The 25,587-nt window shown below is 49.4% G+C and overlaps 1 protein-coding gene across 2 annotated transcripts in view; it reads left to right on the top strand.

Annotated features, from left to right (window-relative positions):
- LOC126070315 (BRCA1-A complex subunit RAP80-like) overlaps nt 1-25,587 on the top strand; it is a 186,671-nt gene that overhangs the window by 156,099 nt on the left and 4,985 nt on the right. Inside the window, exons 12-27 of one of the 2 annotated variants that reach the window (XM_049874381.1) lie at nt 1,784-1,955; nt 3,335-3,398; nt 4,538-4,580; nt 5,105-5,118; nt 14,846-14,967; nt 19,590-19,752; nt 19,911-20,065; nt 20,148-20,267; nt 20,358-20,453; nt 22,069-22,168; nt 22,254-22,437; nt 22,948-23,103; nt 23,240-23,494; nt 23,817-24,112; nt 24,208-24,347; nt 24,425-24,544. In XM_049874381.1, the coding sequence (XP_049730338.1) occupies nt 1,784-1,955; nt 3,335-3,398; nt 4,538-4,580; nt 5,105-5,118; nt 14,846-14,967; nt 19,590-19,752; nt 19,911-20,065; nt 20,148-20,267; nt 20,358-20,453; nt 22,069-22,168; nt 22,254-22,437; nt 22,948-23,103; nt 23,240-23,494; nt 23,817-24,112; nt 24,208-24,347; nt 24,425-24,544 (2,200 nt within the window). Of the gene's footprint in view, nt 1-1,783; nt 1,956-3,334; nt 3,399-4,537; nt 4,581-5,104; nt 6,385-14,845; nt 14,968-19,589; nt 19,753-19,910; nt 20,066-20,147; nt 20,268-20,357; nt 20,454-22,068; nt 22,169-22,253; nt 22,438-22,947; nt 23,104-23,239; nt 23,495-23,816; nt 24,113-24,207; nt 24,348-24,424; nt 24,545-25,587 lie in introns of those variants that run through there. The other variant, XM_049874382.1, reaches the window with a different exon arrangement.

Here is a 25,587-nt window from a genome sequence, read left to right as displayed (position 1 = left end):
CTTTTTTTTTGACATTTCTGTCTCCCTGGCTAGGCTAAGTTATTTGAAGGCAGATTACTTGCCTTTATCATGTTTATATCCCCAGCATCTAACAAAATGTGTCTGAGACAGGAATAACAATAATAGCTTTTGCTGAGTGCCTAATATTATGTGTGAGACACTGTGTAGTAGGTGCTTTATTTATTTATTTTTATTATAACTCTCCCAATAGTTGGTAAAGTAGTTACCCTTTATTTATTTTATTTAAATAGATAAAGAAACTGAAGAAAAATTATAAGTAACTGGTTACGACCATGTGGTCAGAATTGGCAAGGCCTACCTAACTGTGGGAAACCCTGGTGGTGTAGTGGTTAAGTGCTATGGCTGCTAACCAAAAGGTTGGCATTTCGAATCCGCCAGGTGCTCCTTGGAAACTCTCGGGGCAGTTCTGCTCTGTCCTGTAGGGTCGCTATGAGTTGGAATCGACTCGACGGCAGTGGGTTTACCCAACTCCAAAACATTTGCTCTTTCCACAGAGCTGCTACCTTATGTGATTAAAAAAACAAAAATAATAATAAAAAAAAACCTTTGCTATCAAGTTGATTCTGACTCATAACGACCCTATAGATCAGAGTAGAACTGCCCCGTAGCGCTTCCAAGGAGTGGCCAATGGACCGTAGGCCTCATGTAATACGGGATTAATAAATGGCCTTTGCATTAGTTCATAAACCTTGAAAAGTACACTAGTCTAGCTTTTCTCTTAAGGCTGAGTTTTACTTGCATTCTTCCATATAAGTATTTGAGAGACTTATTTCTCCTGTTTAAAAACCTTTGGAGAAATTCTTCCTTAGAGCTAATCCAGATATCTCTTGCTGTAGTTATTGACTAGTAGTAATTGCCAGAAAGAAGTTTAGGATGTCGTGCTTCGGAAAGGGTTTTTTTAAGCATCTTAAAACTAAGATGATCGTATGAGTCAGACAGACCTGGGTTTTGATAATTATTAGTTATATGACCTTGGGGAGAATGGTTCCTTCCTAATAGGGCTAAGGAATTAATTGAGAAATTGTGTTTAGAGGGCCTTATGCTGGTTTTCAGCATAGATAGAATGTATAATAAATGTTCATTTTCTTCCTTCCCCCCAAGAATTCTATTTTCATTTGATACCCAAATAAACCATACCTCATGGACATAATCACTTTCCTCTCCCAAAGCCCTACTTCCTGATAGCTGCTGGACTCTTATAAAAAGATGAAAATAATTGTGTATATGAAATTATGCAGTAGCCTCTGGCAGAACCATATGGTTTTTGTAATTTCCTAGTTGATGTTGCAGGTTGTAGAATTAAGGAAGTCAGCATGTAGACAGACTCGATTTACTAATCAGACAAGTTCATCCACCCTGGTAAAAATGTCATCTTGATTTAATGCTCTCGGTGCTCCCTTTTCTGTCAAAATTTTAACTTCCCTTTGAAAAAAACTATTACACTTAATTTCTGAAGAGTTTGACAGAATATGTTATGTCTGAAGAGCAATCAGCATTGTCTGAGATAGTTAGAAGAGCTGATTTCATTACTGTCCCACTGCTGCAACAGCAGGGTACAGGGAAAACTGCTCATCACTCAGTCCTTTTGATTGGCATCGGGCTAGTTTTATTGGTGATCCCGCCGAGCATTCTGCATTGGTTGACGTGTCTCCTCCGCAGAATAACTTTGAGATGTAAAAACACAATTTGAGACATATCCAGGACCCCAGAGGCAAAAGTGAACCTTAAAACTGCATTTTCTCCCTCTCTTCTCATTGGCTAGGAGTGAGAAGTGTTATCTCTGTAAGTCCTTCATCCCATTCAGAGAATATCAGTGTCACGTAGACTCCTGTCTCCAGCTTGCCAAGGGCTACCAAGGCGATGGGCCCTCAGGGAGTGATAGCATATGCCCAGTTGTGGAGGAGAAGCAGCAGCAGCGGCTGAGGAGCACCAAGGTATGTGAGGAGTGTTGTCAGGGAAGGCTGCCCCAACCTTTTGATCATTTTTACTCGGTGTGAAGAGGCTACACTTCTGCTCTGCCTTCCCCCCCCTTTTCTTCCTCCTTCCCTTCCTTTTCTTCTATTTATCTTAAAACAAGATTTGTGCATTTTAAAATTGTTTATTTTTCTTTTACTTTAAAAAGTAATATATATTCATTGTAGAAAAATTGGAAAGTTAAAAAAAAGTATAAATAATCAGGGAAAATCATCACCCATGATGTAGCTACTCAACTTTTAAAATTTTACAACTTTTAAAATTTTTCTCCTGTTTCCTTCCTTCCATCTTTTTTTTTCTATGCATTTTTAATATAATAGAACAGTTTCTATCCTGGATTAAAAAAAAAAAAAAAAACCTTAACATAACATTGTAACAGAAAAACCTTCCTGGATTTATTTTTAAACCGTTTAAGAACACATTACTGTTAATGTTTGTATCACACAGGTGATCACTTAACCATTCTCATCTTATTGGACATTTAGATTCTTTTCAGTTCTTCTGTATTATAATACTGTTCTTAAACATTAATCAGCCTTTGTCTATATAACTGATTATTTCTCTAGAATAGATTTCCTGAAGTGGAATTACTAGGGCATTGGGTATAAACATTTTAAATTTTCTTGAAACATGCTGCTAAATTGCTTTCCAGAAGGGATATCCAGTTCATACCTACACTACCAGGAGCACATGCAAGATCATGTGGAAGCCATGGGATCCGGCCCATGGTCACTGAGAACATGGATGTGCTTTCTGAATCTTGGGACTAGAGAGCAGGAAGAACAAATCTTGGCTTAGAACTCAAAGGTGGAGTAGCAGCTCCATATCCTAGGCTTACTAACAGAGTACAGCAGACTAAGATGGGAAGCTGTTATCTGTCCTGCCAGAAGAAGGGGACCTCTTTTGAATGGGGTTATTTCGAGGTGGTGGTTTGGATTTTCGGCTCATTGGTAAATGCTTATACCTTAGAGCCAGTTTATTCTTTTGGCGTCACTGCCCACAGAAGCTACCTTGAAGCTCTTGGTTTCAAGTTTAAATTTCCCAAATCTATCACAGGTCAAAAGCTGCTGTTCTTTGACATGATCTTGGTGGACTAACTTTGGTTTGACTCTGGTATCCGATCTTGGATAATATTCTTGGTATAGAGATGGATTTTGTTCATCACAATTTTTTTTTTTAACATGTATACTGTCATTTATTAGAAAGCAAAATGATTTCCTAGAGCTGTGCCCCCATACTTCTTCTCTTCTGGAGACAGGTGTGATCAGAGCCAGAGAAGTTTTATTTTATACTCTGTCTGCCTTGTGGTAACCCTTTCATCTATTTTACTTTGTCACAGGAAAAAGGCCGGAATGAAGGCCGGCTCCTCAGTCTCTTGGAGCAGTCTGAGCAGCAGTCTGCAGGTGAGGACCCCAGGACTGGTTTGCTGGGCTTCTGCCTCAGCCTTCCAGTGCAGATAGCCACTGCCATCTCCCTGGCTGTCTGCTGGGGTTGTGTGGGTGCGCATTTAACCCAGCCACCCATCCTTTGAGACCTGGTCTCCATCATCTCTCCCCAAGGAAGGTGATGGGAGTGGAGACATCCTGTCTTATTCATCAGCTGTTTCATTTCAGGCTTTGTAAAGCCTGGGATCAGGACTGCCTGTTGAACTGGGGAAAAACGTGTCCAAATCACGAGGCAATGACACAAGCCCAAGCACACCTTCTAAAGGAGCAGGCATGCAAAACCAGACATGCAGTGCCCAACACTTTGTGTATCATTCATATGCTAGTCCCAGCCACGCTCCTGAGGGTTAGTAGGAAGTAAGTCTGACTCTTTGTGCCCAGTATTTTGGGAGCAGTAGAGTGGATTGGTTAAGAACATTGCCAGATCTGTGTTAGAATTCTGGCTTTGCCACTAACCTTGATTTTTGACCTTGCACAAATTATTTAACCTCCCTGGGGTATTTAGCCTCTTCTGTAAATAGAGTTAATGATACCATTGCCATAGAGATTGCAAGGATTATATTCAGTAAAGCTTCAAACATAGTACTTGGCTATGATAAATTTGTTAGCTGCTATTATTACTGTTGTTGTTATTAGTTTCTATTGTGAAAATTCACCAGATACAGATGGAAAAGGAGCTTTTGCTTAAGCCTGGTGAGATTTGCTTGCCATCTAGTTCCAGTAGTTCATTCCCACCCAGCAAATCTGTTGTGCCTTCTGACTACTATAAAAAGGCAGCCTCTCCAAGCCTTATGTCCTGCTGCCTCTAGATAAGCAGGTGGTGAATCTCTGCAGGTGGCAGATTTCCCTTGGCAACTGCTTGTTCCCCAAGTCCAGATTTGAAGTAGATTTATTCAGTATTGTTCATTCAGAAGTGTTCACCTCGGTATTGCATGGCAGCTGAGCCTGTTGGATGCTAGTGCTCACATTCCATTGGTCTGGAGATTGGGGATCTGATGAGAAACAGTGCCTAGAACACAGGAAGTACATGATCAGGGAAAAGTGGTGTCATTACCAACACAACTATCAACATTAATACTCTTTCTCTTCTATCTCAGATGCCAAGATAAAGAGTACATCTTCAGAAACAGGAGCCTTCAGGTAAATTGGGGCATGCCTTGAAGGGCAGCTGTCAGCAGTTCTGAAGAGTGCAGGCCTGGTCCTGTGTTCTGGGTGTAGTGCAATATTTAAACAATTGAAGCAGGAATCACCGTGAAACTATGTGACCTCTGTCTGGATAGCTGTGACTCCCACTGTGTCTGGGCTAAGAATTGGTTGGATAGCTCAGTTCACTCGTGGTATTAAAACAAGCAGAGCAAAAGCTGTATCTTACTCCTTCTTTCTTCCTCCCTGTCCCCACCCAAACCTAGTCTCCTGTTCAGAATTTCAGGCAGCTTGGGAATTTGGGTTTGAATCCTCATTTTCTACCTGGCTTTAGGTATATGATTTAACCCCTTTGTCCCCAATGTCCTCATCTGTGAAAGGGAATTGATAGTACTGATCTGATTGGGTTATTACAGAAATGACAGGAGCTAATCTGTGTGAAAGCCCTGGTCCAGTACATGGCACATACTTGGTACTTACTAGTAGGTGTATACTGAATCAGAATTTTCCTTTCTCCCTAGGATTTCCTCACCGGGTATGGAAGAGGCAGGCTGCAGCAGAGAGATGCAGAGTTCCCTTGTACATCTTGACATAAATGATTCTCCCATCAAGTCTTTTGTTTCCATTTCAGAAGCCACTGATTGCTTAGTAGACTTCAAAAAGCAATTTACTGTCCGTCCAGGTAGCCGGGCACGTACCAAAGCAGGCCGGGGAAGAAGGAGAAAATCCTAAATGTCTTGGGTCAGGAGGTTGACAAAACCATTAGCAGTGGGCCATGTTCGTTAGCTACCCTGGCCTCCAGTTCCTTGTTGAGCAAGTTTGGGCCTGGCAGTTTTCACCACCAGCCCCCACTGAGCATCCTGGTTTTTATGTTTTCTATGATCTATACAGACAACTGTGTATAGTATTCTGTTTTGTAACAGTATGTTTGAATTCACTTATAGTTAAAAGAAAGTTTAAATATATTTATCTATGTTTGTATGAAATCTTATTTCAGTAAATTGGAGATTTGTCTTTCTTTTTTTCCCTCTGTGTTGCTGGGGTTCAGGAGTGGGATATTATAATTGTGGAGGTAGTTCTCAGACTCATAAATTACATGTTTCTGAATGAATTCCATTACAGATCTTTGACATACCCCGTATCTTCATTGAATGTGTAATGCACAATTCTAAACACTGTATGGTTACTCCCTCAGCCTTCTCTGGCATCATTCTGGAAGGTGCCAGGGTTGTCAAATCCTACTGTTTATTCTGTTATCCCTACCATTCACTTACCCATAACTTCATATTGCTGTTCTTGCCCAGTTAAGAATTCTCAGCCAGAGAATAGGACCTTTGTCCTGCCATTCTTTCCAGGAATTTATAAGTGAACACTCTTATTAGTTCCTATGCAATTATTTTTTTCTTCCTAGATTGGCCAGTGGGGATGCTAGGCTTATTCATCTGTGAAAACTGAGACTGGTTCTTCTCACTGCCAGAGGTCGTAACAGCAACGGGAAGTAGCTTCCGTTTCACTGGCATTACTAGAGCAGTTCATATTCTCAACCTAATTGCCCAGGAGCTTCCAGTGCAGAACAGAGATGTGGCCTGTCCTCAGTGCTTGGCCAGACTCCGCAGAGAGAGCATACTGTGTGGCAGAAGCAGCTACTGTGGGACACAACCAAAGGAGGCTGTCAGGAGAGCTAACTTTGGCCAGAGCCAGTTTGAAGAGGCAATGAAAGACTATGGGAGGTGGCTGCTGACCTCTGAGAAGGTTTAGACAGGGACAGCACTCAGACTTTCCTGGCCTCTGGCTTATTAAGTCCAAACTTACCTTTTCCTTTATTTTAAAATGAAAATGAGCAGGGGTGGAAGACGCAGTGTGGGCCTTTAAGCCATTGTTTCCTGCTTAGGTCCCTTTGCACACAAGTTCCTTGAGTTAGAAGAACACAGATGGTAGGCTCACTCTTTGTTCGTTTTGTAGGCTGTCTTGATGTTGGATGACACCAACATTGCAGCCAGTGCCACATAAGTAGTAGCTGTTATTTTTTGAGCAGCTGCCATGGTCCAGGTGATGTATGTTCCTTTATTTAAGCCTCACAGCACCCCTATGAGGTAAGCGTTATCATCTCCATTTTCTAGATGAGGAAACAAAGGCTCAGAGGAACAAATAAAGCCACTCTTTGTCTATGGCAGAGAGACCACCGTGCCCCTGCTCTTTGGTCCTAAGGAAATGCTGTGTTTTGACTGTAGTATTGATTATTTTCCTGTTTTCCTTCTAATGGAAGGTAGTTTATCAGTTATGTCCCATCAGCTTAACTCTCGCTAGTATTTTCTCTCATTAAGCGACGATTTATTGAAGGTAGAGCTCTATAAATGGGATAGTGTGTTTATCTCTCTGCCTGAAGATAAAAAAAGGGAAAAGTCTGATTCCAGAAAGTGAATTATTTAGCTTAGAATTGAGCAGCCTCCCTAGAACATGGGTCAGCTACTGGAGGGTGCGGGGCCAGCAGGACCAGGAATGGGCAGGCTTACTTATGAGCTAATGGGGAATCAAGGGAACAGCAGCACCCTTGCCCCCTGCAGCCTTCCCCAGCTATCTTTGGCAGCCCTTAGTCCAGTCTTACTCTCCCCATCCTAGGAGTCCTGAGGGTGGAGCATTAGGCAAACAGTGAGGATGCAAAGTCAGTAGAATGAGTATCATGTCAGCCTGAGTCTGAGTCCCTGCTTCTCATTCAACTCTCTGACCTAGTTTCTTCATCCATAAAATGAGGAAACTCATGCTTACAGTATTCTATGGACGAAGATAACAGGTACAAAGGACCTAACACAGTATCTGTCCCATAGAAGACAATGGGTAAAGGCTGCTGTTGTTCTGAACGTGGTACGGCATTGTGAGTTGTCAGTAGAGTCGTCAGGGAGGCTTGAGAGGCCAAGAAACTTGCCCAAGGTCATTGAGCTGGCAAGTGGGGCAGGATTCAAACCCAGGTCTGTCTGAGATTGGAGCTTATGCTCTCTGTGCTATATTCCACTACCTCCTGCTTCCCAGTCAAGCCACAAAGATGGTGACTCAATGGGAATTCTAGGTTTGGGTTACTTTGTTTATCATGGGCCCATTCTTGCCTGTGAGGCAAGGCAGCTTTGGCCCTAATGTGATTTTAGAGGAGCAGGTGGGAGAGAAAACAGGTAGTAAATGATAGTTACCAGTGGGAAGATGCAGGAGTGTATAAACAAAAGGGGAAACGCTGCTAAAATCACATGCACCAGGAAGGCAGGAAGGGGTGATTTATTTCCTCTCTGTTTCAAAAGCCCTGGGGTATTGAGGTTGGGAGAGGGCTTTTCAATTTAACAAAAATAACCATAGCTATTCCATGTTTTTTTATTCCATGTCAAGCCTAGAGCTGGACCTTGGGCCTGCAAAGATGAACCCACAGCACAGGGGGAAGACAAACACATAGATGATTTCAAAAAGCTGTTGCAAATGCAGTGATACACAGAAAGCCAAGATACTATGGGATCAGTAAGGCGGGCCGCACTCAGCAGGGGTCAGGGCCAGGAGGGCTTGTCAGGGAAGGCTCCCCAGCATCAGTGATGACTGAGCTGCAATTTAAAGGATAAGGAAAAAGTCAGGTGGGAAGGCTGGAGAGGGCAAAAGGGGAGACATTCCAGACAGACCAGCATGAACAAAGGCAGCAGCAGGCAGCCACGTGATGCGTGTGGGAGCTGCAGAATCCCAAGTATGAAGTGCATGGAGGGGACAGTGGGCGAGCTCATCGCAGCCTGTGGGCCTGGCTGTGGGCACTCTGGGGGCTGTGAAAAGCAAGCCTGTGGGCAGCTCAGCAGGGGGCCCTGGGCACCCAGCCTAGTGAGTTGGGGCAGGGATTCTAGCTGCTGCCAACCTTCATTCCAGCTGATGCCTCTCCCCATTCCTCTGTTCCTCTGGACAGCTGGAAATTGGCACTGACGGGCTATGAGGAAGGCTTGTCAGCCTCACCCTTCCTTTCTTGGTCAGTGGCCATCTGGTGTCGGAAGAGAACTGCCGGCATCTGCTGTGCCTCTGCCATGGTTAGGGCTGTCACAGCTACTCAGAGCTAAGGCCCAGGCCACCACCCCTCCATGCACCCTATCACAGACCGTCCCTTGCACACCGACTAGGGGGCTAGGACCTCTGCTCCTGGAGGAATGGACACAGGACTTCCAGGAGCATCAACACAAAGCCCTGGTAATGCTCATCAGGGCATACCCTCTCCCTGGCTTGGAAAACTGCAAATTCTGGCTGTCAGCATCAATAACGGCTGGACCTTTCACATTCAGTTCCTCTTCTCTCCCAACTGGGTGAAGTTGAGAGACTGGAGCCACAGCCTAGGCTGCTGTGGGGCAGCACCGGGACTGTCCCTAGGCTATATTGTGGGTAACAGACCGCTTTGTCCTCCCCACCCACCCTGGGACCTGCCTTTCAGAGCTGATATGTCTGACCGATGCGCAGTCAGTAGGGCTTGCGTCTGGCCTGCTTCCAGGCCCAGTCATGCCAGAACTGGTACAGCACCCCATCCCTGATCTTGGTCTGGTGTCACGTGCAGATCATTTACTGTCTGGATAATCGTAGGGTTACCGCTAATGAGGTACCCAAAGTTTTAAAGTGTCCACCAATTTCCCTGAAACGAAGACTGTTGGCATGTGTCTAATTTCCTGTCATGGTGGTCTCAGTGGTGCCCCAAGGTGCTGTGGCACCCCAGGAGAAACAGCTACTGCCTGACAGCTCCACGGAACCTAAGCCTCTCCCACCCTTCCAGTAGAGAAGGCCTATGTGTCCACCTACCACCCCTTGGCCTGCATGGTAAACCGTGGGCTGCACAGGCTGGCTGCACCTTCTCCACCACATACCCCTCATACATGTGTCCTCTTAGGCCGTTGGAGCTACACCCAAGGCACACAGACTTTCATGCCCCTGTGATCTTCTACATGCTGTTCTCTTTGTCCAGGACCACTTGGCTCAGCTTGCCCACCCACTCTTGTCTCTTCCTCTTGGGTTCCCACACAGCCTCTTGCTCACTAGCACTTTCACATTTTGGAAACTTGTCTGTTGTGCTGCTTCCTTCCAGGGGCATGTTCTAGAAACCTTGGATTCCTATAGCCACCACCTCAAAACCCACTCAGTGGTTGTAGAATGAATGCCCGCAGCGCTGCCAAGGGGATGTCCCCAAGTCCTTCACCGAATTCAGGGTGGGCATCTTGTTCAAGTTTGTACTACAGTTCTGCTTACCCTGGGCGCCTTGTAGAGCAAACTTGGAAGGAAGTGCACCTTCCTAAGTTAGCTGCTAAGTGGTGGTAAGGAAGGGGGTGGGGCCTGGGTTTCACTTTTGGGTACAGACGAGGGTGCCTGGAATGGCTCACAGTGAGAGAAGAGCTCACGCCTGAGGACAGTGACCAACTACTGCTTCTCTAGGGTAAGGCCTCACCCCAACCTCTCAGCCTTGTCCCTCCTGCTTGGCCCATACTAGGGGAAGTGGAGGCTGGAAAGGTCCTGGATGGTAGCTCCCGTCCTCAGCAGGGTCCCCAGGATGCCTTTCAGAAGGAAGGCTTGCTGCAGACCTGTTTCAGACCCTGTTTTAGTCTTGGTAGCGCAGTGGTTAAAAGCTCAGCTGCTAACCAAAATGTTAGCAGTTTGTGTCCATCAGCTGCTCCTTGGAAACCATATGGGGCAGTTCTACTCTGTCCTATAGGGCCCCTATGAGTCAGGATCAATTTGACGGCAACAGGTTTGGGTTTTGGTTTTTATACTAAACCCAATTCTGGGCCCTGAAGATACAGAGATGGCTCAGATGCCACAGGGTAATAGGGATAGCTCTCCAGACTAAGGGGACAGCTTGAACAATGGCTGGGAAGCAGGAGAAGACAGGGAGCAGCTTGTAGTCAGTATGGCTGGAGAATGAAGGAGAGGAAGCTTAGATGAGGACAGATTGGGAGGGCCCTGGGATGCCATGATAGAGAGTTCTGGACTTTTTGCAGCAACAGGGAGCCATCACAATGTGAAAGTTTGCTTCTTCTTGTAGGGGAGATAGAGCTGGAAAATGACATGATTATGTTTACTATAGCACAGTCACTCTGGTGACGTGTGGAGAGTGGGGTGGGGTGGGGAAGAGAACAGACTGGAAGCAGAGGTGTTGGTCAGGAGTCTCTTGGAATAATCGGATGGGAAGAAGGTCAAGGGCAGTGGTGGTGAAAACAGGGATGTGTGGGAGTGCTCATCCACAAAGCCTGAGAAAGATTACAGAGAGTCGGGGGTCAGAGATGCATACAGGCAACCCCAATTGGTGTGTGCGTGAGTGTGCCTCTTCATGCCTCTAGCCAAGATGGAGAAGAGTTGTGGGAAAGTGAAGGAGAAAAAGAGCGTGGCTCTGGCTGTTGAGCTTGCAGTGCCTATCCAGTGGTCAGATAGTGACATCTAATAGACGATGGAATTTAGGATTTGGCTCAGGACGGGATTGTGGAGCCCTCACACACAGGTTTTATTCAAACCTTGGGGGTAACATAAAGAGGGAGTGTAGAAAAGTGGGCCGTGAACGGAAACCCAGAACTCCAACCCATTAGTGGAACTGCTTGCTGAAACACAGGGAGCGGTTACTGACGAAGACTTCTAGAGACTCAGTGAGGAAGGAGAACTGGAAGAGCCTGTGGCCACTGAGGCCAAGGGAGGAGAGAACTGTGCAGCGAAGGGAATGGCCCATGGCTGCACGTGCTGGGGGAGGGCAGTGAGGGGGGCCGAGGGAAAGGCAGTTAGGAACCATAAATGACCACCTGAGGGTGGAGGATGAAAGGGTTGCAGCACTATCTTTCCAGAACTTTTGGTGTTACAAGGAGAGATGAAGGGATTCAGTGGAGTGCATTTCCCCTTTCTTCCACCTCTGAAGGACCTCCAGTCACTGAGGGTGCCCTTGGGGACTTCCTGGAACAGCAATACCACTTCTAGCTGGGTAGGCAAAACAGCTGACCTTTCCACAGTCCTTTACAGTCTGCAAAGGCCTTTCGTAAATATTACCTCCTTTAATCCTCACAAGAACTTGATTTTATTCATGTCCTAGAAGACATTGAAGCTTATAGAGTTTTGATTCACATTCAGCTAAGTAACCCTGAAGGCACACTCTGGTATCTCCTTTGCCCTGTACACCCTTGTGGTATATGTTGATCCCATTTCACAGATGAAGAAACTCAAGCTGAGGGATGGAGAGAGTTGGGGTGGCTGCTTTGCAGCGAGCGGGGTCTCGTACCACGGCTCCTTCAAAAGCACCCCCTGAGCCAGTAGTGTTTGCATTGCACATTATGTCTCATGAAGCATGTTCCCAGGTGTTACTCCATTTAATACTCACAATATCCTTGTGAGAGGAGATATTATTTCCTCCTGTTTTATAGATGAAGAAATTGAAATTTAAAGAGATTCTAACCTGCTTACCCAAAGCCACACCATTAGCAGAAGAGCTTGCTGAAACACAGACCCCCCGTGCCACACGCCCTGTCCGTAGCCCCCACTGCCTTCACAGTTACATTCCCGCCTTAATTCAACCAGTTGCTGTAGGGGCAACTCTGATCCAGATCGCCCCCATGCGTGTGAGAGTAGCGCTGTGCTCCATAGGGGTTTTTTTTCTTTACCATTTTCTTTTTTTTATTAATTTTATTTTTGATGAAAACATACACAGCAAAACCCACTCCCATTCCGTGGTTTCTAGACATCATGATCAGGAATGGTTACATTCTTTCCATTTTGTCAACATTCTCATTATTTCTGTTCTGGTTTTACTTCCCTTAATCTCCCTACTCTGCCCCACAAACTTCTCATTTATGCTTTAAAATGGCCGTTGACCCTTTGGTCTTACATATTTTTTTTTTTTTTAAAGAAACGGAATACTCAAGGGTGACAATCTTTACTTTTTGGGCTAAACTGGTAGTTCAAAGGTGACTTTAGAGGATAGTTTCAATTCAAGGTTTGAAGAGCAACTTGGGGCATAGTCTTGGGGACACCTCCAGCCTCAATAGGTCTGGTAAGTCTGGATACTTCAAAAATTTGAAGTTCTGCTCCACATTTTTCTCCTTTTTTTAATGAGGATTCAGCTATTGCATTTCTGATCAAGAATGTTCAGTACTGGTAGCCGAGCATCATCTTATTCTGGTCTCAAGGTAGAGGAGGCAGTGGTTCCTGTAGGCAGTCCTGTAGTCTGGCTCCTTCTCTGATGCTTGGGTTTCTTTCTCATTTGTTCCAGATGATTAAAGACCAATAGTTATGTCTTAGGTGGTTGCTTGTAAGCTTTTAAGACCCCAAACACTACTTACCATAATGGGAGGTGGAACATAAACTTTAAAAGCTCTATCATGCCTTTAGATAGTAGACAAGAACTATTTTAGGTGAAAGGAAAGACAACACGCAATACAGGAGAGGTCAGCACAACTGGACTAAACCAAAAGCAAAGAAGTTTCTTGAATAAACTGAACACTTTGAAGGCCAGTGTAGCAGGGGTGGGGGTTTGGGGACCATGGTTTCAGGGGACATCTAGGTCAATTGGCATAATAAAATCTATTAAGAAAACATTCTGCATCCCACTTTGGAGAGTGGTGTCTGGGGTCTTAAATACTAGCACGTGGCCGTCTAAGACACATCAATGGGTCTCAACCCACCTGGAGCAATGGAGAATGAAGACCACCAAAGACACAAGGTAGTTACGAGCCCAAGACACAGCAAGGTCCACATAAACCAGAGACTCCATCAGCCTGAGACCAGAAGAATTAGATGGTGCTCGACTATAACCAATGACTGCCCTGACAGGGAACACAACAGAGAACCCCTGAGGGAGCAGGAGAGCAGTGGGATGCAGACCTCAAATTCTCATAAAAAGCCCAGACTTAATGGTCTGACAGAGACTAGAAGGACCCCCAGAGGTCGTGGTCCCCAGACCTTCTGTTGGCCCAAGACTGGAACCATTCCCAAAGCCAACTCTTCAGACAGGGATTGGACTGGACTATGGGATAGAAAATGATACTGGTGAGGAGTGAGCTTCTTGGATCAAGTAGACACATGAGACTGTGTTGGCAGCTCCTGTCTGGATGGGAGATGAGAGGGCAGAGGGGTCAGAAGGTGGCCAAATGGACACGAAAATAGTGTTACAAAGGAGTGTGCTGTCTCATTAGGGGAAGAGCAACTAGGAGTATGTAGCAAGGTGTGTATAAGTTTTTATATGAGAGACTGACTTGATTTGTAATCTTTCACTTAAAGCACAATAATAAAAAAAAAAACTCTATTATGCCAATTGACTGGATTGTCCCATGAGACCAGGCCCTAAGCCCCCAAACCATGAGAACTAATCCCATGATGTGAATGATTATACCTAATTAGTGTCAGCATCTGTAGCCTCCACTTTTGTTGTTGTTATTATCGTTGCAAAACCATGCACAATCTAACATTTACCCATTCATCCCTTTTCCCTATGTATAACTTACTGACACCAGTTACATCAGTCATGCTGTGCAAACTTCACCCATATTTGGTGCCACTTTTCCCATTCTATAGACCCCTGACGGCGGAGTGGGTAAGCACTCAGCTGCTAACCAAAAAAGGTCTAAAGTTCAAATCTACCCGCCGCTCTTACTGGAACAGTTCTACCCTGTCCTATAGGGTCGCTATGAGTCGGAATCAACTTGACGACAACAGGTTTGGTTTTTTGGTTGTTTTTTTCCCATTCTATAAAAATAAAGTGAGTATTACCAACACGGTACTTCTCCCTCTCCCCCCACCCTCATAACCACTAATGAACATTAGTTTCTGTGTATTTATTTACCTATTCATATCATTTCATAAATGTGAGAATATACAATATTTGTTTTTTTGTGATTGACTTATTTCACTCAACATAATGTCCTCCAGGTTCATCCACATCGTAAGACGTTTTGGGAATTCATTTTTCTTTATCATCGAGTAGTAGTACATTGTATGTGTGTACCACATTTGACTTATCCATTCATCCGTTGGTGGGCACTTCGGTTGTTTCCATCTTTTTGTTATTGTGAATAGTGCTGCAATGAGTATAGGTGTGCATATGTCTGTTCATGTCACTTCTATTAGATCCCTAGGGTGTATACCCTTCTGGTTAATTACTAAAGGATCTGTGACACTCAGAGGTTCTGAATTCTGCCCACAGCTCCCTTCCTGTACCCCTCAGAAGGAAGGAAGTTGAGGGCCCAGATCACAGCTTCCTGGGCCTACAGAGTAAGAGGTTCACTCTCCCTTCTTACCCATAGGTGGCCAAGTCCCACTGTGGAACCAGATGGACTCCATTGGGCCTGCTGGACTAGGGAGTAGGGGTCGAGCCCTAGGCTGCCCCCTGGAGGGCTCGCCCCACCCCTCAGACAGCTCCAAGCTGGTAAGTTCAGCACTGGGGGCCTGTCTCATGCTCGTTCCAATCAAGCGCAGGATTGACTGAATGTGCTGTGGGCCCTAGGTTCATTCCCATGTCCCATGAAGCACTTTACAATTTACCGAGCCTTTCATATCTGGTCATGATCTCTCTCTTTTGAGACTCCAGACAACTGCAAGGTGGGTATTACCTCCTCATCTTACAGATGGGAAGAGGAGGCTTAGACAGGTGAAGTGACAGGTGAATTAAAGGCATGACAGGGGCTTGAGCTGAGGTGTTTCAGCTCCAAATGTGTTGCTTTCACCACCTTGCCCTCCAGGGGCTCCCTGAAGGGGTTGACATTGTCTGGAAATGACCCTCCATCACTGTTCACGTGTTACCCAGCGTGTTCTGGATAAATCCTGTGTCTTGAGCCCCCACCTTTCCCCACTTCTCTATTTGCTCCTGCTCCTCTCTTCCTCATGGCCCCCCACCTCAGGCACCCACAGATGATGTTAGTGCTGTACCCCCTCTGCAGTCGCCACCTGCCCGAGGTCAGCTCAGAAGGGGCCCTCTCTTTTTTCTGCCATCTCAACCAAGAACTAGAAGCCCTCACATACCAAACCCTCAAGCAGGAAGCACTTGTGTAAGTCCTCTCACTTTTCCTAGTGTCTGCTTCCCCATCAGCAAAATGGAGAAGAATAAAGTGTAATCCTCCCACCCTGGGTGGAAGAACTGAGTGGATGGAGGTAAAGGATCTGCACAGAGCGGGGCCCGTTAAAGGGTTCTTTAGTTTTCAGTTTGGGCTGATGTGCACTCAACCAGGCTTGTTGCCCATACTGTGGGCATCACCCCTCACTACATCTCATGCTCCCACGTCTCCCTTGTCCACCCTGTGCCCTGGACCCTGCTGTAAGTACTTCCTGAGCACAGACTCTGTGCCAGCCCCCAGCTGGGCCTCGGGTAGGTATGGCTAGGCTCAGCCAGGACTCCCTCCAAGCCTGCCATCATCTACTGAGACCCTGTACCAGTCCCACATATGCCCTGCTGGCTTTGTGACATGTACCTGTGGTGTAGACAATTCATTCCCTTTGGCTTTGGGGGACTTCACAGGGGCACCAAATTTCTCTTGGCCTTGGCCCTCACTCCCTTCATTGGGTGATCTGAGAACAAGGTTAGATAACTGCATGTGTTCAGAGCCCAGCCCAGCCTCTCTGAGTCTTGTCCCAGCCCCCAGATCTTTTAATCACCAGAGGGGCACAGAATCAGTCTCTCCAGATTGGCTGCATCTTTGTGCTCTGAGGGAAAAAAACCAAACCAGTTGCTGTTGAGTTGACTCCAACTCATGGTGACTCCATGTGTGTCAGAGTAGAGCTGTGCTCCATAGGGTTTTCAATGGCTGACTTTCCAGAAGTAGACCTTCAGGCCTTTCTTCCAAGGTGCCTCTGGGTGGACTCAAAGCTCCAGCCTTCTGGTTAGCAGCCAAATGCTTAACCGTTTGCACCACCTGGGGATTCTATGCTCTGAGGGAAGTGGACCCCATTTCACTGGGCATCTCCTGTTCCACCACCTTAATGGTATTGTCTTGTCTGTCCTCACAACGTATCTGAAAGTGTGTCTATTATTGTTCTCACTTGGTAGAGGAGGGAACCGCTCAAAGTGGGGAGGGGAGGGGAGGAGAGGGGAGGGGAAGGGCCCATCCCACCCAGACAGTTGGTTAGAGGAGCCCTCACTGAAGCCGTATATATGGACTCCACACACTCTCTGATGCTTTGCTCCTCTCTCTCCTCGTGAGGTCTCTGGGGAGGGGGGAGGGGGCAAGGGAGTGCTCCAGGAGCTTCTGGCTGGTGCCTGCACCCCAGAGTCTGCCAGGGCACTGCTACTGGCTTCCCTGCTGCTCTGCTATCGTCCAACCACTCTTCTCGAGCCTCTCACTGCATCCAGGAGGACAAGGAAGAAAAACACCCAGCTGCCCAAGCCACTGACTTCTGCATAACTCTGCTGGTTGCATTAAGCAATAATAACACAACTGAACAGCACTTTACACTTTTACATACTTTATCCCATTTAATTCCTCTGCCACCACAGCCATTCATTCAGAAAATCCTCCCTGCATGCCCGCCTCTAGCCAGCTGCTTGGTGCAGTCCTGAGACACAACAGGGAACAAGATTGGCCTCTGTCATCAGGGGACTTCTGGGTCTTATTATTTTCTCAGCTTGGCAGAAGAGATTTACTGGGGTTCAGAGAGAGGTGTGACTTGCCCATGGCCAGGAAGTGGCAGGGAAAGAACTCAGGTGTAAGTTTCTTCTTCTCAGATCCTGGTGACATTGGGTGACCTTTCAGATGGCATTGCTAATTCTTATAATGCTTTCCACTTTTGTGGAAACATCTTTGAGGGCAGACGGATGTGGGTTCAAAGCACATCCTGCCCCTTAATAGCTGCTTGGGCTAGGGTGAATGAAAGCTCCTCTTGAGCCTCAGCTTCCTCATTTGTTAATATAGGAATCACCCTCCTCGTGTGCATGGCTTCTGGAAGCATGTGCTATAACTCAAGCACATAACTGAACATCCGGCACGACATTTGCCTCTTTTAGGAATCTGTTTCCCTGTCTCTCCACAATGCAGGGGGTGGGACTGAGTCATCCTCATCTCCCACCATAGGCAGCCTCCCCTCCCTGGCTCCTCCGGAGCTGCCTTATTATTATAAGTCAGCATTTCAAGCTGTGGGGCCAGTTTGGGGAAGCGAGTCATTGGGATGGAATTGGGATCATGACAAGGAACTGTGTGAGACACGAAGTAGAATTTGAAGGACTAGGGGCCTTGGAAAGTCTAACACCGGAAAGGACCAAGTCCCTGGGCTATCTTGTTGTTGTTTGTTGCCATCAAGTTGGCTCCAATTCATGGCAACCTTATGTATAACAAAACAAAATGTTGCCCAGTCCTACACCATCTTCATGATCGTTGATATGTTTGAAGACATGATTGTGGCTATTGTGTCAATCCATCTCATTGAGGGTTTTTCTCATTTTCACTGACCCTCTACTTTACCAACCATGATGTCTTTCTTTAGTCATTGTTATTTCCTGATGGTGTGTCCAAAGGAAGTCTCACCACCCTTGCTTCTAACGAGCATTCTGGCTGTACTTCTAAGATTGATTTGTTCCTTCTTCTGGCAGTTCATGATATATTCAATGTTCTTCTCCAATACCACAATTCAGATACATCAATTCTTCTTCTAATTTCCTTTTTTATTGTTCAGCTTTTGCACGCATATGAGGTGACTGAAAAGACGATAGTTTAGATTAGGCACACCTTAGTCATCAAAGCGACACCTTTGCTTTTCAGCACTTTAAAGTGGCCTGTTGCAGCACATTTGCCCAGTGTAATACATTGTTTGATTTCTTGACTGCCACTTCCATGGACATTGATTGTTGATCCAAGTAGAATGAAATTATTGATGACTTTAAGCCCTCTGTGAATCCATAGAGGCTGTTGGGACCTCTTTGAAGGAGAAATACCTTTGGGAGGTTTTTGCACACAGGGCTGAGGTGCTGGAGGTCTCCTGGAGCTCCCTTTCCCTGGGCTTATGGTGGGGTGAGAACCTGGGCTGCCCCGCTTTCTGCCCTTCCTGCCCTCCCGCCCCTCTGTCCAGCCTCTGATCCACCCCGGCCCAGTCTTTCCCCAAATCCATCTCTTGCTCTGAAAAAAAGGCCTTTGTGCTCTCCCCCAGAGCTCCAAATGGCTTGTCCTTTCATTTGAGTCACCTCTCCAGGGAGACCTTCCCTGAGCAACTGTCTAAAAGTATCTGGTCCTCCCCGGTCACTTTCTAACTTCTAACTCTGCCTTTTTGAATTAAAAAAAAAAAAAAATGTAAGAGCCATCATTGCTCCCAGAACCCCATTCCATGTTTATTGGCATATTTCCTGTCTCCCACAATGGAGCGCAAGCTCTACAAGACCAGGCCTTGGTTGGTTGTGCTGCAGACAGTGCTTGGACTAGTGCTGGGCACGCAGCAGGGGCTCAGTTGCAAGTTGTCAGAAGCCCTGGCCTGTTGAGGGCTGTCCTCTGCCGGATGAGCTCCAGACTCACCCAACTGGACCTGATCTGGCTCCAGGGCTAAGAGTGCACTGGGAGAGGGGACACTTGAAGACATTTTCTCATGCATTTGTTCATCCATCGCTCATTCAGCAACTGCTCCCCGAGCAGCTCCGCCTCTGGATACTGGGGCTGAGGAGGGGTCAGTCGTGGGGTGAGAGGAGGGCGGCCTTGCCAAACCCTGAATCCAAAGTGGAGGAAGTGGGTGAAGCAGTGGGAGCTGAGAAGGAGCTGAGCAAGACGGATACTGGGAGAAAGGAAAGTGGGCCCTCCCTTTGGAGGGAGTCTCTGGGAATGGACACAGGGCTGAGGCAGGCTGTGAATAGCAAGGGTGCAGGGGTGTTTGAGGATGGGGGGAGGGGAAGAGGTTGGCAAGGCTCAGGGGGGCTTCAGCAGGGCTCTGGCTGAGCCCCTTGGGAAGCTGACGAAGGGTGTTGCCTGTGCTTGGGGAGGAGGGGGGAGCTGGGCAGGGCTGGCCTCCAAGTGGCTAGAGTCAGGGAACCCAGCTAGGCCTGTAGGGTTCCTTCCTGGATGTCAGCCTGTTTCTTCCCAGGTGGAGAAATGCCTGCAGCAGTTCATGGTGACGACGGCCCAGCTCCAGCAGATCCAGGCCAGTCTCCTGGACTCCATGGAGCAGGCGCTGATGGGGCAGGATGGCCCTGCCCCTGCTGTCCGGATGCTGCCCACATATGTGGGCTCTATCCCGAACGGCACTGGTAGGTGGCCGAGCCTGGAAGAAGGGTGCTGGTCTGGGGAGGGGAGCCCCTTATTCCTGTCCCCATTCCTAAGATCCCCTGACTAGACTTTACAGTCCTGGGAGTGTTTCTAGGAAGCAGCAGCTCTGCATGACTTTCTGTGACCTGCTTGTCCCCAGAGCAGGGAGACTTTGTGGTGCTGGAGCTGGGGGCCACAGGGGCCTCGATGCGTGTTCTGTGGGTGACTCTGACGGGCACTGAGGGGCGCAGGGTGGAGCCCAGGAGCCGGAAGTTTGCTATTCCTCCAGAGGTGATGCTGGGCCCTGGCCAGCAGGTGAGCATTCTCGGCCCAGCCTCTGGGGCCTGGGGCTGGTGGGGCACACGGTGGCAGAGCTGAGTGCCCATGTGTCCCTCAGCTCTTTGACTTTGCTGTCCGCTGCCTGGCTGAATTCCTGGAGGCGCTCCCTGTGGGCAGTCGGTGTCTGCCGCTTGGGTTCAGCTTCTCCTTCCCTTGTCACCAGACGGGCCTGGACAGGGTGAGGTGGAGAGGGCACGGGGCAGTGGGTGGAGGGGAACACAGCCCGAGGAAGACCTTTGAAGAGGTTACTCAGCTTTTCTGCCCCCAGAGCACCCTCATTTCCTGGACCAAGGGCTTTAGGTGCAGTGATGTGGAAGGCCGGGATGTGGTCCAGTTGCTGAGAGAGGCCATCGAGAGGCAGGGGGTGAGTGTGGGCAGGTATGCTGGGAGGGCTGCCCACACGGCCGGGTCCTGGGCCTGGGGCACACAGGCCGAGTCTGTGCTCCTGAGAGTGCCCGTCCCAACACTGACCCTCACTATGCACAGCACCTTCCTCCTCTGTTCATACCCTTTATCTGGTTTAACCCCAGGGAAAAGTTGCCACTATTCTGATTTTGGAAACCTTGGTGGTGCAGTGGTTAAGAGCTACCGCTGCTAGCCAAATGGTTGGCAGTTCGACTTTACCCGGCGCTTTTTGGAAACCCTATGGGGCAGTTCTACTCTGTCCTGGGGTCATAGGATTGCTATGAATCACAATCGACTCAATGGCAACGAGTCAGGTTTATTCTTATTTCAGATAAGGAAACTGGAGCTGAAAATCACCTGCCATCGACTAAACCCTTATGGTGACCCCATGTGTGTGTGTCAAAGTAGAATGTGCTCCATAGGGTTTTCAGTGGCTGATTTTTTTTTTTTGAAATAGATCACCAGGCCTTTCTTTTGATGCACCTCTGGGTGGATTTGAACCTCCAAAGTTTTGGTTAGCAGCCAAGTATGTTAACCATTTGTATCACCCATGGACTCCAAACTGAGGCTAAGAAAGACCAAACAAATGTTTAGGACCCTGGGGAGAAGCAAAGATGAAAAGACTTTTGCCCTGCCCTCCAGGATCTCCCAGTCTAGTGGGGACCAAATAAAAACTCCAGTGCCATCAAGTCAATTCTAACTCATAGTAACCCTATAGGATGGAGTAGAACTGCCCCATAGAGTTTCCAAGGTGCGCCTGGTGGATTCAAACTGCAGACTTTTTAGTTAGCAGACAAAGCTCTTAACCACTAGGCCATCAAGGTTTCCCTAGTAGGGACCAAACCAAACCCACTGCCGTCAAGTCGATTCCGACTCATAGTGACCCTATAGGACAGAGTAGAACTGTCCCACAGAGTTTCCAAGGAGCGCCTGGCGGATTTGAACTGCCGACCTCTTGGTTAGCAGCCCTCGCGCTTAACCACTATGCCACCAGGGTTTCCCTGGTAGGGACAGCATTCCCATATAAACGTGTCACTGTTGAGTGACTCTGGGGGCACTGGGGAGGGAACACCTGCCACCTGTGCAGAGGCTCGAAGAAGGAGTTTGCCGGGTGCATGAGGTGGGGCTGGACAGGGTGATCTGGTCTCAAGAACAGCATATGCAAAAAAAAAAGGACCGGGTGCTTGAGAAAGCCAGACCTCCCTGGGCCAGCTATGAGCAGAAGTGGGAGTCAGGGCCTGGAGGGTGGTACTTGGGGAGCCAGGCCAATGAAAGCACAGTAATTAAGGAGACCCTACCATTCAGGTTCGGCCCTGTGAGGAGCACTGTTGCTCCAGGTGATAGCTGAGGTTGGGAGCTACAGGACCCCTGATGGCCTGAGTTCAGGAGGGAGGAGCAGAGATGGGTGTGAGAGGGTGGAAATCCCTTAGGGTGGGGCCTAGAATATATGTGAGACAGAAAAGTGTGGGCCACTCACACGGCTGTGTCTCATGGGCCTGGGCATCTCTGTCACATCGGGCAGCCCTGCCCCACCACCCCCCAGGCCCCCAACCTCTGCCCTCTCCATCGTGCAGGCCCCCAGCCTCAGTGTGGTTGCTGTGGTGAACGACACGGTGGGAACCTTGATGGGCTGTGACCCCAGGCTTGGGCCATGTGAAATCGGGCTCGTCGTAGGTAAGTGGAGCCATTTATGAAGGTGGGCAGGGGCAACAAGCGTGGCTGTTTGGTGAGCAAGCTCTGACTGCGTTGTCTCTACCAGACACTAGCATCAATGCCTGTTACATGGAGGAGGCGCAGCATGCGGTGGCACTGGATGAGGACCTGGGCTGCGTCTGCATCAGTGTTGAGTGGGGCTCCTGCAGCGACGACGAAGCTCTAGGGCCAGTGCTAACCCCCTTCGACCGTGCCCTGGACCAGGAGTCCCTGAATCCTGGTGCCCAGAGGTGGCCTGGAGAAACCCTGCCTTTCTGCTCTGGGGCCTCCCACTGCTCTGCTCCCCAGCCCTGGGCTCTGCCTGTCTCCTGCTCTCAGACCCTTAGTGTCCTGCCTTGCTCTAAAGGTCTCCAGGGTGCTCCCTGGGGGCCCTGGCTAGGGTCAATGAAGGAAGGGCTCAAGGTTCCAGAGCCCTGAGTTTTCAACCCTTGCCCTTGCCCACCACCTCGGACTCTGGCTGATGCTGACAGGGGTTGGGGGCTGGGAGGTAACTGAACAAAGTATCCCCTGCCTTCCTTTGGGTCCTACTGCCCCTCCAGGAAGCCCCTGAATCCAAATCAGGCCAGGGGTCAGCAGGGTCTGGTCAGGTACCCACTCGCCTCTTGAGAGGCCATTAGCGTCTGCAGCCTCCTGTCTGGGGACCCCTCAGAAAATAGGCCGTCTATGGGGGCTCTCGAAGACTGGGCCCAGTGAGCTGAAGCTTAGGAAAGGCTCTGTCCTGCTGTCCCTCCTACCTTCAGGTTTGAGAAGATGATTGGGGGCCTGTACCTGGGTGAGCTGGTGCGTCTGGTGCTGGCTGCCCTGGCCCAGCATAGGCTCCTCTTTGGGGGCTGCACCTCCCCTGCTCTACTGAGTCAAGGCAGCGTGGCCCTGGAGCATGTGGCCGAGATGGAGGAGTGAGTGGGGAGAGGACGGGGGTCTTGGGCCAGACTGGGTGCTCTGACCCCCAAATAGCCATGGGCTTCCATTGGGGGTGGAAACTGGGAAGTTCTGGGCTACCAAGCTCTAAACTAGTGCCCTGTCCCTCCCCAGCCCCTCAGCCGGGACAGCCAGAGTCCTTGCCATTCTGCAGAGCTTGGGCCTGAGCCCAGGGGCCTCGGACGTGGAGCTTGTGCAGCGCGTGTGCTCGGCTGTGACCAAGAGAGCTGCCTGCCTCTGCGCTGCTGCCCTGGCTGCTGTCCTTGGCCGCCTCCAGCACAGCCGGGAGCAGCAGGTGCTCCACCGGGAGCAGCAGGTGCTCCAGATCGCTGTGGCCACCGGAGGCCGAGTGTTTGAGCGACACCCCAGGTATTGTGAATGCGCAGTCCTGTGTGAGCAGGTGGCATGAATGTGCATGTGTGGTGATACAGGCACGAGGCCCTCGCCCCCTTGTACCACGACTACATGTATGCGTGAAGACTCAGGGTACAAATAGCACTGAAGCAGAGGAGGATCCGACGAGGGTGATGGGTGGCCAGAGAGGCGAAGGAGGGGCTGGTGCTTCCCTCTGTGTGTGGAGGGAGGGTCTCCATGTGGTTGGTGTCCAGAACCAATTAGGGTGGAATTGGTTTGTGGCGATGGGGTCTGAGGGTCAGGGTGGTGCCAAGCGGGTACGCCCCTGTGTCTGCAGGTTCTGCAGCCTCCTGCAGGAGACAGTGAAGCTCCTGGCCCCTAAGTGTGACGTCTCTTTCATCCCGTCTGTGGATGGGGGCGGCCGGGGTGTGGCAGTGGTGACTGCGGTGGCCACCCGCCTGGCCGTCCACCGGCGCCTGCTGGAGGAGACGCTGGCGCCGTTCCGGCTGACCCAGGAGCAGCTGGCAGCAGTGCAGGTCCAGATGCGAGAGGCCATGGTCAAAGGGCTGCGCGGGGAGGCCTCCTCTCTGCGCATGCTGCCTACCTACATCTGCACCACACCCGACGGCAGCGGTGAGACCTGGCTGAGTGTAGGGGCAGGACATGGGCCCTGGGGGTTCCAGCGTGTGAGCACCTTCGTCCTGGCACTGAGGGTCTCTGCCCCACAGAGCGCGGGGACTTCTTGGCCCTGGACTTTGGAGGCACCAACTTCCGGGTCCTCCTGGTACATGTGGCTGCTGGAGGTGTGCAGACCACCAGCCAGGCCTACGCCATCCCTGAGCATGTGGCCCAGGGCCCTGGGCAGCAGGTACCCACAGCCCTGGCCTGACGGTGGGGCAGGGGACGGCTGGTGGGGGTCAGTGCCTGACCCAGTCACCCCTGCAGCTCTTCGACCACATTGTGAACTGCATCATGGACTTCCAGCAGAGGCAGGGCCTCGGCGGGCAGAGCCTCCCCTTGGGCTTCACCTTCTCCTTCCCGTACAGGCAGCTGGGCCTGGACCAGGTGAGAGAAAGTAATCCCCCAGGCCTCCCTGATGGAGTGGGTAGGAGGCCAGGAGAGGGGTGTGAGTGGCCTGGGTTGGGGGTGGGACAGGCAGAGGCACTGCTGGACTTCACCTGCATTTGGCCTCAGTTTCCCCAGGTGGAGAGGACATAATAAAGTGGCCTAGAGTCCAGGGCCATGAAGAAGCCTGAGGACATGATGCCCATGTGGGCCACCAGTGGGCAGGAGAGTACAGCCAGGGCTTGGGGCAGGGGCACTTGGTCTCTGGGCAGGCAAGATGCAGGGCTGACAGGGCACGGTGACTGTCCCAGCCATAGTTTGGCACCCTGGCCTGGGCCCTGTGGAGAGTGGCACTGGTTCTGTGTCTAGAGGGGTCTATGCCCTCTCTCCCCTTCCATCCTTGCTTGCTGCCTTTTCAGGCCTGGCTCTGCATTTAGTGCCCAAATGGGGCAGTAGAGCAGCAGGCGAAGATCTGGGTGCAGCACCCCCTCAGCACACACCGCTGTGTGTCCTGAGACGAGTGTGACGAACTCTTGGTGGACACTCATGGGCGCTGCCATGCAGACCTAGCACCTGTAGGCCTTGGGCCAGGCTCCCAGGACTCTCCTCACTTCCCAGCTTCTGCCTGGACACCCAGCCCTTGCCTTCTGAGACCCCTGTGGTCACTGGGCAGCTCTAACCATCTGGACTCTACCCATCTTTGGGCGATAACCACCTCTCTGACCCGGGACTGCTTTGGGCTTTCTCTGATGTGCTGGTCCTTTGGGTCATGCGACTGGCATTGGCCTTGCTGTTTGGTCTGCTCTGCTTCAGGCCAAGCATGCTCACTCTTTTTGATTAGTCCTCGTAAGGTGCGAGAAGCAGGTGCGCCTCAGGGTGCAGACCCAGGTGTGCACGAAGCAGCGGCATCATTCGTTTTCCTACAACTGAACTTAATTCCTATGTTGAGCCCCAGGCTTTGGAGGGGTGATGACTTAATGTTGATCCATTCAGGGACCCCCTTCCCAGGTAGGGGCTTAGCTCTGGAGGGGCTGGGCACCCAG

This window comes from Elephas maximus, chromosome 2 (genome assembly GCF_024166365.1).
Source record: "Elephas maximus indicus isolate mEleMax1 chromosome 2, mEleMax1 primary haplotype, whole genome shotgun sequence".
Classification (NCBI taxonomy): domain Eukaryota; kingdom Metazoa; phylum Chordata; class Mammalia; order Proboscidea; family Elephantidae; genus Elephas; species Elephas maximus.
Note: the sequence above shows the minus strand (reverse complement) of the source record. Positions and strands in the feature narration are given on the sequence as shown.